The sequence below is a fragment of the Sceloporus undulatus genome, chromosome 1, assembly GCF_019175285.1.
Source record: "Sceloporus undulatus isolate JIND9_A2432 ecotype Alabama chromosome 1, SceUnd_v1.1, whole genome shotgun sequence".
Lineage (NCBI taxonomy): Eukaryota > Metazoa > Chordata > Lepidosauria > Squamata > Phrynosomatidae > Sceloporus > Sceloporus undulatus.
Genome location: NC_056522.1, coordinates 266,394,424 through 266,408,676, shown reverse-complemented (window position 1 = coordinate 266,408,676; position 14,253 = coordinate 266,394,424). Strand labels below are relative to the sequence as shown.

General features: G+C 39.6%; 1 protein-coding gene across 1 annotated transcript in view; it reads right to left on the bottom strand.

Moving 5' to 3' along the window:
• The window catches only part of LOC121926390 (mucin-5B-like), a 72,910-nt gene that overhangs the window by 37,349 nt on the left and 21,308 nt on the right, over nucleotides 1-14,253 (bottom strand). Inside the window, exons 17-26 of the mRNA XM_042459334.1 lie at nucleotides 11,258-11,513; nucleotides 9,341-9,393; nucleotides 8,509-8,609; nucleotides 7,437-7,588; nucleotides 6,040-6,178; nucleotides 5,810-5,923; nucleotides 3,818-3,997; nucleotides 2,866-3,105; nucleotides 1,795-1,951; nucleotides 337-465 (exon numbers count right to left, since the gene is read on the bottom strand). Of these exons, the coding sequence (XP_042315268.1) occupies nucleotides 337-465; nucleotides 1,795-1,951; nucleotides 2,866-3,105; nucleotides 3,818-3,997; nucleotides 5,810-5,923; nucleotides 6,040-6,178; nucleotides 7,437-7,588; nucleotides 8,509-8,609; nucleotides 9,341-9,393; nucleotides 11,258-11,513 (1,521 nt within the window). The remainder of the gene's footprint in view (nucleotides 1-336; nucleotides 466-1,794; nucleotides 1,952-2,865; nucleotides 3,106-3,817; nucleotides 3,998-5,809; nucleotides 5,924-6,039; nucleotides 6,179-7,436; nucleotides 7,589-8,508; nucleotides 8,610-9,340; nucleotides 9,394-11,257; nucleotides 11,514-14,253) is intronic.

Sequence of the window (14,253 nt, the reverse complement as noted above, 5' to 3'; positions counted from 1 at the left end):
ATACTTTTCTTGGAATCTGCTCTTTTTCTTCTCTTTTTCTGTTCTCAATGTACTTTAGATACAAAGACATAGTTGTGTTAGTCTGGAAGATCAGTATATAATGGGATCTTGTAGCATCTTTGAAACTAACTGACAAATAGAAAGCATGAGTGGGGTTTGGGAGTCACATGCAGCCCATGGATTCCATTTCCCCTGATGATGAGTTGTGTACCACTTTGATGGGTTGCATAATGAGTCAAATGATGAGTTGTATACTACTGTTCACGTGCGTGTGTGAGAAACCTTCATCCTATTGCATCTGGTGCAGTCAGTGGGATAATTCAGTGGCCACCTTACCCTCCAAGCCTGGTAAATGATGAAGGCATCTCCCACTTGGGTTTCTACATGTCTTCATGCATGGGGCTCCACAAGGCTTGTAGTGCCAGTCACATTCACCATCAGCATTGTAATAGTCACAGAACAGTGCTAAAAGAAACAGGATAGAGAAATGATTAAAAACCAAATATTCTTGTATGGATACACATAAGCAAACAAACAAGCAAACAAAATATCTACATCCTAACCTATATCACAAGCTCCTAGGGCTGTGTATGCATAACATCAATGTAAAACAATGTGAAACAGTGAACAATTTAATGCTTTTGTCATTAAAATAACTGTGGATTCTATGACATGTGCCTGTACATAAATCCAACAATGGCCTGTTACAGACAGCCAAAATAAAGCTGCTTCGAGTCACAGTGGAAGTTTGGTGTTTCAATGATGCATGTGTCCTAAGAGTCCAGAAGTCGCACCAAAGCCACGCTCCAGCCCTAAGGACTGGAGTGTGGCTTTGGTGTGGCTTCTGGACTCTTAGGACGCATGCATCATTGAAACACCATACCTCCACTGTGACTCGAAGCAGCTTTATTTTGGCTGTCTGTAACAGGCCAATATGATTCAAATGGTAGAGAGTATTCAAATGGTAAAGTATGGAGCCCTCGTGGCACAGTTGTTAAATGCCGGGACTGCAGGCACAATGTTGTGGTTTTGATCCCAGGGCTCCAAGGTTGACTCAACCTTCCATCCTTTCGTAGGTCAGTAAAATTAATAACCTGCTTGTTGGGGGCAAATGGCTTACAGATTGTAAACCACTTAATAACAATAATAATAAGTTTTATTTATAGACCGCTATTCCGCAATGATCATAGTGGTGTACAGTAAAAATTGCAATACAATACAAAAAATTGCAGGCCTCTCTCCCCCTCAAGATGGTGGTTGGGAGGAGGGCTCTTAGTCTTGCCAGGCCAGGCCTCGTCTCTCCCCCTCAAGATGGTGGTCGGGAGGAGGGCTCTTAGTCTTGCCAGGCCAGGCCTCGTCTCTCCCTCTCAAGATGGACGGGAGGAGGGCTCTTAGTCTTGCCAGGCCAGGCCTCGTCTCTCCCCCTCAAGATGGACGGGAGGAGGGCTCTTAGTCTTGCCAGGCCAGGCCTCGTCTCTCCCTCTCAAGATGGTGGCTGGTGCTGAGTTCACTATTAAGCAGTATAGTAATGTAAATGCTATTGCTATTGCTATTTCCAATCACAGTGATGGGGTGATATCTACCATCCATTTGGAATCCTGTATTGGGCAATTGCTGATTCAAAATGAGCTCACAGCAATGTAATTGGCACAGTTTTCTTCAAGGTGCCATTCATTGTAAGGCAAGATATCAAAATAGTTTTATATCCAGTTGGTGGCAACAATTGGTGGTGATCTTGAAGCTACTTGTTCATTCTATTTTCACTGTCCACTGAGGTATGAGAGAAGTACTCACGACAGATGGATGGAGACCTCCAGGATATGCACACTCCAAATTCACTACATGCTTGAGCATAGGCAGCTACTGCTGTACAGAAGCATTCACAATCTCCTCCAGCGTCACAAGCACAGGAGTCAGTCACACAAGCTTCATAATATTTAGCTGGGTCGACCTATTAAAAAATTAAAGGAGCTGCTATATGTATTTCCTAAGCATATTTTACTAGTGACAATTTCTTCAATTGTGTCCCTGTACACAGGGAGGAAGGTAGGATATAAATAAACATAATAATAATAATAATTGTAAAAATAAGAGATAGATATATGAGGCATGAAACACTGGCTGTAAAGTTGATAAATTTAACTAGTCTGATAATGGCAGGTGGGAAAGCAACTGCTTTATATAAAGTGGTCTTTATTTTCACATTATTAGAGTGGCAAGGTGGAAGATCTGTATAAGTCTTTGTCTGGTCTGTTAGTCAATCACAACTAGAGTGAACCATCTATTGAATGATGAGTGAGCACATAGGAGATAATCGCACCCAGAAATCCTGCCAAGACAGATGTGGGATTCAAAAGTCAAACACAGGCATTATTGAACACAGCCATGGCTGGGCGAGTGCTACCTGTACGCAGCCTGGACCCTAGCCGTGCTTAATCTGCAGCTTTTCAAAAACCGCAAGCTCCCATTTTTGGAAGGCTACTGGATGAGCGTGACTGTGGTCTGGGCTGCATAAGAGTTGCATTCGCCCAGCAACGGCTCTTTGAGATAACACCCACTACTAGGCAAGGATGAATGTCAGGTTGGATATCATATTGAAAGTAACTTGGTTTATAATGACCATACTGGAATTAAACCCTGAAAAAGTTACTTTTAGGGAATGTATTTCCTAGCATACACAGACATGATTGCTGGAAGATTCTGAGAACTGTAGTCCAAAACAGCAATTTTTCCTGGCCCTGGCTGAAATCAACTAAGCATAAAAATCCAGTGATACCACCACAAGCTACTAGACCTGGAAATTCTCAAGAGCACTTGAATGAATTCTGATCTTCAGGAAGATTCTATCCAAGAAGTCTGATGTACCTGAGAGTGGCAGGCAGCAAAGACCTTGCTGTTGATGATGCTGCATTGTTTCTGGGACCATGACTTTCTGTATGGGTTCTTGGAGCAGGGATTCTTTGTGCATTTGGCATCTGGACATGTGGGTGATACCTTCCAACTGTTTCCAAACTCCAGCACATCACCTACTACAGACTGACTTCGAGTTGTAAAATCATTAATTCCATTGCCATCATAGTTCCCACATAAGCCACAGACTTGGCCCTGTATAGAGGAGGAAATAAAACAATAGAGTCATTACAATAAAGGTCCATTGTCTAGGATCTCCTAGACCCGCTATGATCCTAAACTCATTTACATAGTGACAATTTCCAACAGAACTAACTATTTATTTATTTATTTATCATTTCATTTCATTTCATTTCAATGCTGTCTTTCTCCCAGTAAGCAACCCAAGCCAACTTACAAGATGAACATGGATTTATAGTCCAATTAATGGGCCTTAAAAATCAAGATGTAAAAGAAAGAGATCTGGAAGTAAACAATGTACAATATTGGGTAATGGTATATGTGGACTGTAAAATAGGGATGGACAAGTACCTGAAATCTGAGGGCTGCATACCCCAGCCATGTCCCCCCCAAAATTCTTAACTATTTATAATGTTTCTGAACATCTCTTTTAAAAACTCACCCTCCACCATCTAGCAAGTGTGTGAGCAATTTGCTATTATTATTATTATTATTATTTCTGCCCTATCAGTTTTAATTACAGGCAAGGCCTTATTTAAACCAGGAAGATATCTTCTTCAAACCTGGAGATCAACCAGAAGCCTAAATCAGCTGGAGAGGGGAGCGAGCCAAAACAGAGAAAAAACATTTTCCCATTTCCCCTAGCAGAAGGCCTGAAAAACAGCATTTGGGGCACACGATCCCTATAGGCCACACTTTCCCATTGCTGTTATAAAGGATGTCTCACCTTAAAATCAGCACTTAGTTTGATAATAATGCTTGTTCCCCTGTCCCATAAGATAATCAGCCCATTGTAGGCTTCAATAACCAAGTAGATGCCCATATAGCGAATCCTGTAGGGCGGATGACCTCCTTCTCCCCTTTGTATCAGTTCATGGTGTTCCTCACTGAGTATCAGCTCAAAGGTCTGGCAAGGAAAACAAATAATGGGAAAACAATTACAATATTAAAAACTGAAGTATGATGAGTTTTAAAACAACAACATGTAAACAAGAATCATTTCAAGTGTACCATTCCCCACTTTATTAGTTAATCTGTCTTGACAAAAAACTTGAAACATGTTTATCTATGGAAATATTAACATTAATATATATATATATTTAAACATTCATGTAAAAAAAACAGCTTGGAACAGGAGTTTTTGAAGTAACAGCCTTAACATGCCTTTACTCTGTAATTGCTAGTTTGCACATCTCTCTTAAGAATTTAGGCATAGCTTGTATTCATGCCCTCTCCTATTTGTTGGTCTTATATGTGGATTGTAAAGTACCTGAAATCTGTGGCTGAACGGACACTTTGGTCACCTTCATTCTCTTTCTTCCTACATCAGCTAGCCTGAATTTGTTTGCCTTGTATTTTGTAGTCTGCACTTTTCTCCCTTGAGTCTGAAGAGCATGTTCGAGATTCTCACCATGAGATATTGTGAAACTTTTAATATATGTAAGCAAACCTATTTCATATGTTTTTATAGAGAAGATGAAACCACCTTTATTTTCTCTGCTGAACTCAGTCCAAAACACATTGTAGAAATAATCCAGTTTGAGACTACTTCAACTGCCCTGGCTCAGTGCTAGGGAATTCTGGGAACTGTAGTTATCTAAGACATGTAGCTTTCTCTGTCAGAAAGCTCTGGTGGCACAATAAACTACAATTCACAGGATTCCCTAGCACTGACCCAGGGCAGTTAAAGCGGCCTCAAGCTGGACTATTTCTGCAGTGTTTCGAACTCCAGCTGCATAGATAACAATCACAGAATCATAGGACTTTATCGCACTGGGGTAAAAATGTTCCCCAGTGCGTTCTAACGGGCACGACCGGGGCCGCACACGGAACGTGATGAGAACTGGATGGGGCCCAGAACACGAGTTTACCACACGGGGAACGCCGCCGCCGCACGTTCCCATCAGGTTCCAATCAGGTTCCAGGGGGCGCCATTTCTGGGAACTGTTTCCAAGCGTTCTCAGAAATGGTGCCCTCTGGAACCTGATTGGAATGCGATGGGAACATGCGGCGGCAGCGGCATTCCCTGTGCGGTAAACTCGTGTTCTGGGCCCCATCCGGTTCTCATCACGTTCCGTGTACGGCCCCGCTGTTGCCCGTTAGAATGCACTGGGGAACGTTTTTACCCCAGTGCGATAAACTTCATAGAGTTGGAGGGAAGAGAGTACAAGGGCCATCCAGTCCAACCCCCTGCCATGTAGGAATTCTCAATCAAAGCATAGTCGACAGATGGCCATGCAGCCTCTGTTTAAAGACTTCCAAGAAAGGAACTCCTCCACTCTCTGAGGAAGTGTGCTCCACTGTCGAACAGCCCTTACTGTCAGGAGGTTCCTCCTAATGTTGAAGTGGAATCTCTTTTCCTGTAATGATGCAGCAAATCTCTTTTCCTGAATCTCTTTTCCACAATGATGTGGGACTGGTTGTTGTTCACCTTATTCTTTAGAATACTAATTACTCTGCTTTCAAATTGCATTACTATCTCTCACATTGCACTCTTGTTTGAGAATCACAAGCACTCTGCCATGAGGTGGGTGAAACAAGCTGCATGGAATCCTTAACAAAGGTCACAACGTACACTTACTTAAGTTGCCTGTTCCAGAGTTGTTTGTTTGGTAGAGTGTTCTTTGGAGCTTAATGTGCAGAGAAAATAATATCCCCTTTCAGAAGCGAATTGTTGATAGTGCTCTCTTAGTCTTAGCAAACCAGGAATGCTACTCACCCCGAAAAAGATTTTAATAGTCTTAGAGCAAGTAGTTCCAGTTGTGCCACAAGGAACATTTTCAGTGATGATTCGGAAAGTTCCTGGAGTGGAGCTGTTCTGTCCACAGTGATCCTAAGAAAAAACAGGTTTGGTTGGGGGAGAGGACATGAAGGAACAGTTGATTTTTTTTTCCTGTAGTGGATAAAGATAATTTCACTAATGATAACGCCAAGTCAGTTTCACAGTACCTGGACTAAGGTATATTCACACTTCCCATTGAAAATGTAACGCTTGTCATCAAAAGTGATATAATGCCCATCTCCATAAACAGCACAGGTACCTAAGCACTTGTTTTTGGTGCATTTCCACATTCTGTTCTTACATACACTAAAAAAAAAGAGAGGAAAAAATAGCATTTGAAAGTGTTTGCTCAACTATAAACTGCCGTATATACATTTAACACAGCATGTTGTAGCCTTGTGAAACATGGTTAAAAGAAATATATCTAGAACAGATATATAGATAACATATGCAGACAAGAAGAAAGAAATAATATGGGGTTGTGGGTGAGGAAAAAGAAGCGTAGGAAAAAGCCCAGGTTGTAGCATTCTTTTTCATAATTTTGGGACAGCTGGAAAACCAGAAATCCAAACCAATTAATTTTATTGTTTCTACCACAGACAATATAATGTTTAGGCCATTCATGCATATTAAAGCTTCTGAAACTTCTATTGTGGAATGGCCAAAATATCCTTTCGTAACACTTCTCTGATTTGTTCTGAAATGACGGGGCACTGTTTTCTAAATCTAGGACACTATCATTTATTGTCATTTTAAACCAGAGGGATATTTGAATTTATCTTTATAAAGAAAATTGTTACAGAAGTTATTAGACAAAAATAACAGTGTACGATAGGGAGAAATTTATTTTACCATAACTTTCAAAGAATATCTCTGAATTTCCTGGTTTTCTGCTGTTCCTAAAGAGCAATATTGTTGTTCTTCTATTGTTATGTTATAATGTTAATTATGTGATACAAATTTTATTTGCATCATCTTGGAATACCTTTGAATTTCCTAGTTTTCTGCAATTCCTAAAGGGTAATATTGTTGTTTTGTCTGTTGTATTTTCTATTGTTAATTATTTGATATGGTTTTTATTTGCATCATCTTGGAAATTTTTATTTGAAGAATGGGAAATATATTTATTAACACACACACACACACACACACTATAGTCTATCTGCCTGAACACTCTAAAGGCATCAGATCCTGTCTGATCTTGGAAGCTAAGCAGAGTCAGCCCTGGTTAATTCTTGTATGTCAGATCAGCAATAAATACCAGGAACCAGCTATTGTAGGCTGTATTTCATGCTCTCTCTCTCTCTCTCTCTCACGCGCGCACACACACACAGAGTATCACATTTACATTATAGTGTTAAATGCTTATATGTGACTGAATATGGACAGATTTTTACGTATTTATTGGAGCGGAAGAGTAAATCAACATGAAAAAAAGTAATGGGGATGGCCCCATTTTATCTTCTAACTGTTATCCAACTTGATAATCTTCTTTTGTAATGTAGGCCATCTATTTTTAAGAAGATGCTCACAAACATCTAGCTCTTTCTGGGTGAATACTTACCAGGTGTTACAGTCAATTTTGATCTTTTCTCCTGCCTTATAAGCGACATCATTGTGGATGCATGGACACTCGTCCATAGGGATACAGTCACCTTTGCCATCTGACACTAGCCCACTAGGGCACATGCAGCCAGAGACACACTGTGTGCTGTACTGTAAGAGTCAAGAACAAAACACAGCTTCAGAAGAGAGATAATAATACCCTTAACCATATGGTTTTACTCCTTTCTAATCGAACCAAAATTGAGTTGGCTCAAATGATTGAGCCTGGAACTGTTAAACAATGAATGTCTACTTAATTCAGCAGTTCCAATGTATACCTAAGAGATTTGAGGTCCATTTCCAACTTCAAATTATAATATTACAGTTCCATTTTAATTGCCATGACTGCATCCTATGGAATCTTGGGATTTGTAGTTTGGTGCAAAACTAGAGCTCTTTGGCAGAGAATACTAAGTACTGCACAAAACTACAGGTCCCAGGATTTTATAAGCCAGTACCAAGGCATTTAAAATTGAATAACAAGCACTATATTTATGTAATGTTAGGGGGTTCTTGGGTAGGGGGATGGGTAATGTATATACAAAGATCTGAATGACCAATGGTTGATCTATTAATTGGGATGACCAATGGCAGGTTCATTAATGAAGGCAGATAATCCCCTCACAGCCAGCATGAAGAGCCGGTGTGGCTCAGTGATTTGAGCACTGGACTATGACTCTGAAGACCAGGGTTTGAATCCGAACTCAGCCATGGAAACCCACTGGGTGACCTTGGGCAAGTCACACTATCTCAGCCCTAGAGATTGGCAATCCCCTGAACACACCTGCCAAGAAAACCCCACGATATCTTTGCCTTAGGCTCACCATAAATCAGAAACAACTTGAAGGCACACAGCAACAATAACACAACAACAGCAACAACAACGGTTCCCTGACACAGAATCCTGTAAGTTGTGGGAATGAGGCAGGGCTGTTAGAGAGTGGATGCAAAAAACTTATCTAATGAATTCACATGAAAGGCTTGCAGACTTACTGCACAACCATGTTAAAGTCTAGGTCCTGCATACTTACACAGTGCATATCAAGTGTCTGACAACTCTTCTGACATTCAGCTCCAGTGATGCCTGTAGTGGCATTTTTGCAGTCAAAGTATACCATGGGGGCAGCACATGCTGGAAGGGAGAGAGATAAAACATGCCATACATAAGGGGTGAAATTGCAAGCATTGACTACAACGGGAAAAAGAAATGGGGTGAACTCTGTGTGCTGTGGTTTCTGGAACTATCTTTAATGGCCTGCAGTGTACTCTCCACCAATGTGCAATATGGTTTTCTATCATAAATACAGGTACAATATTTCCACTATAGAGTTTGGCATTTTTCGTCTTTTCATACCTGTCGACACAATAAAGTGTGTGTATCAAAATAAAAATAAAAATCTATAGCCTGGTTCTATTCATCTTTATTCAAAAGTAACTCTACATTGTTCAATGGAACTGAGTACAAGATTTCAGACTGATGTTTTTATTAATTAATTTATTGTAACGAACTGACTTTTTTCATAGTTTTTAACTGGACTCAGTAGGTTAGAATTAAAGAGCAAAATGGATTTAAAGTATATAAATACAACTGGGCTGTGTATTATGCAGGTTCATATAATACAGGTTCAAGCAAACACATTGGAAAAGATATGTTCTCTCTGCATATTTTCTAGATCTTCCAGCATGATTCTGTGGTATGCTTCCACTGGAAGATGCCTAGTGAGAACACTTTGTTGTTCATTTTGGGTAAAAAAAATAGGGTTCTAGATTTTATGTGAAAATTGTATAACGTGAAAGGTCCAGAAATGGACCCCTCATGTAATATGTAGGCTGCCTGTATACAGATACATATATATTTCTTACCTGGCTTTGAATCTCCTCCACCAATGCAATTCAGCTTTCCTTTGCTACAAGTACTGCATGGAATAAAAAGGGAGTATGTTTTTTTAATTATCATTTAAATAATAATAATAATAATAATATTCTTGTGATTTGAAATCCTGGACCTAGAAGTTGAAAATTTATAATCTAACCATGAAAAAAAATCAGTACAAAAGAGTAGCTGATAGCATAGTAAAGCTTGTAATGCAGCTATACCTATGATTCTGGGACATTTAGAATCTGAAAATGGGACCTTATCTGTTACTAATTCTAATCCCCCTTCCCCCCACAAAAATTCTGCTACTTATACATATATAGGCATTTTAGTTTACATTACTAGAATGTGGAAAAAGCAATCACTCGGCTACAATGCAACTACAGGCAAGTCTCAATTTACATTACCATTGTTTAAAACAGATGACATTTACAATTCTCCAGAAATAAATAAATAAATAAATAAATAAATAAATAAATATCTCTTGCATAATGCATCTCTCTCCCAGCATGGCTGTGCAGTTGAGTGTGGTGGACGGACAAAAAGGCCAAGAGGATGAGGAGAGTGTGTTTTGCCATAAGAAAAACTGACCAGGGCTTCATCCACACCGCAGAAGGCAGGCAAACTCAATCTAGGCTGCATCAGCACTGGAGAAATAATCCAAATTGACTCCACTTTAACTGCCGTGGCTCAATAGTATGGAATTCTGGGAATCATAGTTTGTTTTGGCACTAGAGGTCCCTCACAAAACCACAATTCCCAGAATTCTATAGCATTGAGCCATGGAAGTTAAAGTGGTGTCAAACTGGATTATTTCTGCAGTATGGATGCATCCTAGATTGGGCTTACTTGCCTAGATTGGAGGAGTGAGGAAGAGAAGAACACAAGTGCAGTCTTGATGTTCCCAAAAGGAAAGGGTTTCCTTTGCCTTCTTAGAAAGGGGTATGTGATAGGGAGGAAGAAATTTGAATCTAGGATTTTTGGTGTGGCTGGAGAGAAGGGTTTCCTCTGCCTGCTCAGGTAGGAAAGCCATGGTGGGGAGAGAGTAAGTGAGTAAGCGTACCAGTGCAGAAAGGTGTACTCTGCTAAGTGTGATGCAGTAAAAATGGCAAAGAACTTTGTGGCCTGCTTACCATCGAGGACTCATTGGGAAGGGAGGAATCACTGGCATTTTATCTAAGGATCCCCTCCCCCCCTTTTTTTTAATGCAGCAGAACAGAAGTGTAGAGATGTGCTGCATCTGTCTCTCCTGATGTGCCTTCTCAACACAGTAACTTTGGTGGAGAAGGCACAGCAGACCACAGTCACTCTCTGTCTGTGTGCTCCTCTAAAATAAAAACTACAGTCAGCCCTCCATATCCACTGATTTTTTATCCACAGATTCAAACACCCACAGTTTGAAAACATTCTCTCTCTCTCTTTATATATGTTCCAAAAAGCAAACCTTGTTTCTTGCCATTTTACATAATAGATACCATTTTACTATGCCATTATATTTAAAAGGACTTGAGTATCCACAGATTTCAGTATCTACATGGGGTCCTGGAACCAAATCTCAGCAGATACAAGGCCTGTATTGTCTAACAGCAAGCCAGTTTATGCTAGCCAAACAGTCTTGAGATCAGCAGCTTCTGTCCCTTCTTGTCCTTTTGAAGAGCATCTGCACAATTTCTCTAGGATGAGTTCTGATTTTTCACTAACCTTGTGGCTTAGTGTACTAGAACACATCCCCCTACTTTCCAGTGATTCCTTATGGAATTGGCTTCCTCCATTATTCTCAATTTACATCACATGTCCAGGAACATAACCCTGATGCAAACTGAGACCTGCCTGCATTTTCAGGTCTAACATGATGTATGATATATTTAAATACTGATATTTAGACTATGATGTTTTTTTCTTACCATACAACACCAAGATCATGGAGAACTTCGCCAGAGGGTATAGGATTTCCTTTGTAATAACAGGGGCATTTGTTAGCAGGCACACACTTTCTAGAATCATCCAAGTAGGTGCCACTTTGGCATGTGCATCCATCAACTGGCACAAACTTGACATTGCAGGTGACATCAGGTTCACTCAGTGATCGACAGGTAGGTTGACAGGTACTGATGACATAGCTGTAATTCTGGGATTGGGGGCAGGAAGTGATGTATTTGGCTTGAAGGAGGAAAACAAATAAAATGCCATTATTTATTTAATTAACATACATACCTGTAATGGTTTGGCCTTAAGACCCTACACTCAAGGTAGCTGATACAAACAATCACTTAAAATAGCAAAGTAAGAATACAACAAGAGAATTAGGTAAATGGGCATATTTGTGCTACACAGTTATTTCAATTTGATACATGTTCAACAGTTGTAGTTCTGTCCCAAAGAATTCTAGGACTTGCAATTTGGCAAGATTTTTAGAATTCTCTGCTAGAGAGCTCAAGAACAATCCCCTGAAATATAGGAGAAGATTTAAAGGTACCTCGACTAACTACAAATCCCAGGATTCCTTAAGATAGAGCCATGACAGTTAAAAGTTTATCAAACTGATATAACTGTAGTGTAAATCATAGAATCATAGAGCTGGAAGAGACAAGGGCCATCCAGTCCAACCCCCTGCCATGCAGGAACTCACAATCAAAGCACCCCAGAAAGATGGCCATCCAGTATCTGTTTAAAAACCTCCAAAGAAGGAGATTCCACCACTCTCTGAGGGAGTGTTTTGCACTGTTGAACAGCATACTGTCAGGGGGTTCTTCGTAATTTTTAGGTGGAATTTCTTTTCCTGTAGCTTGCATCCATTGTTAAACAAGCTTGCTCCATCTTCAAGTACTTAAGCAAGGCTATCATATCACCTCTTAACCATCTCTTCTCCAGGCTAAACATGTCCAGCTCCCTAAGTCTCTCATCATAAAGCATGGTTTCCAGGCCCTTCATCATTTTGGTTGCCCTCCTCTGGACATACTCCAGCTTCTCAACATCCTTTTAAAATTGTGGTGTCCAGAACTGGACACAGTATGTATGTGAGACCTGACCAAAGCAGAATAGAGTGGCACTATTACTTCCAGCACACCCAATGTCAGCCAAATACCTGATAAAGCAAAACCTAAGAATGCAGGCAGTACTGCCTCAGAGAAGCATTAAAGTACCATGACTCCTAAGACTCTATCCTTAGCATTCACCTGCCTCAGAGAAGTGCTTCAGTTGTTAAACTGAATCAGGGTGGGCAAAAGATACCACATGGATCAAATACTTTCCTGTTAATTTTGTGCCTCCTTCTACCCACCTAGACTTCCCATGGCTCGTATAAAAAATACACACACAGAGAATGTATGGTTCTGAGCCCTTCAAGGAGCAACTGTTCTTCGTTAAAACAACACGCAGCTTCCTCATGTGCCTTGCTTTGTTCCCAAACACCATTTTCATGAAACTAGAAATGGATTTCCATTGCAGTTTTGGGTGCAGTATGCTGTGCTGGGTCCAGGATGTGGGAAATTGCCCTCTGAAGTTGCCCAGCCCTGATCTCAATGCATGGCGAATAGTGATCATTATCAAAATCTCTGACGATTTAAGACTAGAACTTTGAACTGAGATCAGAAGTAAATGGACATCTATTGAAAACAGAATAAATCAATGATGTGTTCCATAATGTGTCCTGGTTAATAATATGGCTGCCAAACATTTGCAGCTTTGGGGTGCTTCTCATGAGATACATATTCAACATACACAGTACATGGCTAAAATGTAGCATGAATGTCTATGACTAGGAAGCTTATCACTTGGCATTTTTTTCCCAGTGATACTTTTTTTTAAATTAAATTTTGCCATACAGAAAAAGCAAGTTTGTTCCTGAATACATAGTTACAATGACATATATTGTCTATACAATTCAGGTTTCAAAATAACAAAGCTTTGATTTCAGCAAATGTTCTACTTCCTAGCTTTGAATTCCCCTCTTATGAAGTTTCCTTAATTATATATGTATTCTTGTTTAAATTTATATACACTCAATTAATTGAAGATTCCCCATTGTTATCAACAATTCCCATGGTGTATTTATAAGGTTTTCTCCAACATTATTTAGTACCAAAATATTGCAACCCTAGCTAATATAAACGTTCAAAGAAAAGTGAACTGGTCATTCAAAATTAACCTTGTTTCCACATCAATGTTATTTTTGAAGAGTTTCTAGTGATTATCCATTATGAGAAAGCTTCAACCAGACTGTCCTCCAATTTCCACCTTTTTTTCAAAAAGGACACCACTTTTTTCTATTCCAACTGTGTCCTCTCATTTTTACTTCCCCTCTTTAAACTACAGGAAATCAAGTCCAGTTGTCTAATATCATTTAACTTAATAAGCCATTCTTCTAGTTGTATTACATTAGTGTCTTTCCAGTGATTTGCAATAATCAGTCTGGCTGCGGTTATCATATACTGTATAGTTTTCCAATATTTACATTCGTAATTATTTTTAATAAAATAAGTCAAGTTCAACAAATATGGTTCTGGTCTTTTTTTGTATCCAATATTAAAGATTTGTTGAATTGTATTATGGATCTCGTCCCAGAAGGGTTTCACCTTTACACAGTCCCACCACATATGCATCATTGTCCCTTTGTCTTCCTGGCACCTCCAACATTTATCAGATTTTAATTTACCCATTTTTTAAATCTCGCAGGAGTGTAGTACCATCTATTGCTGACTTTAATAAAAATTTCTTTATAATTCATACATTGGGTGAAGGCATTAGTATGACTCCAAGCCCTTTCCCAGGCTTCTAAAGGAATTTCTTTACCCATATCTTTTGCCCGATCTATCATATATTGTTTGATCGGCTCCTGTTCAAAATCTCTTTCCCGCAATAAAGTACAGTATTTAGAGATCTTTTTGTCCATATTATCCAT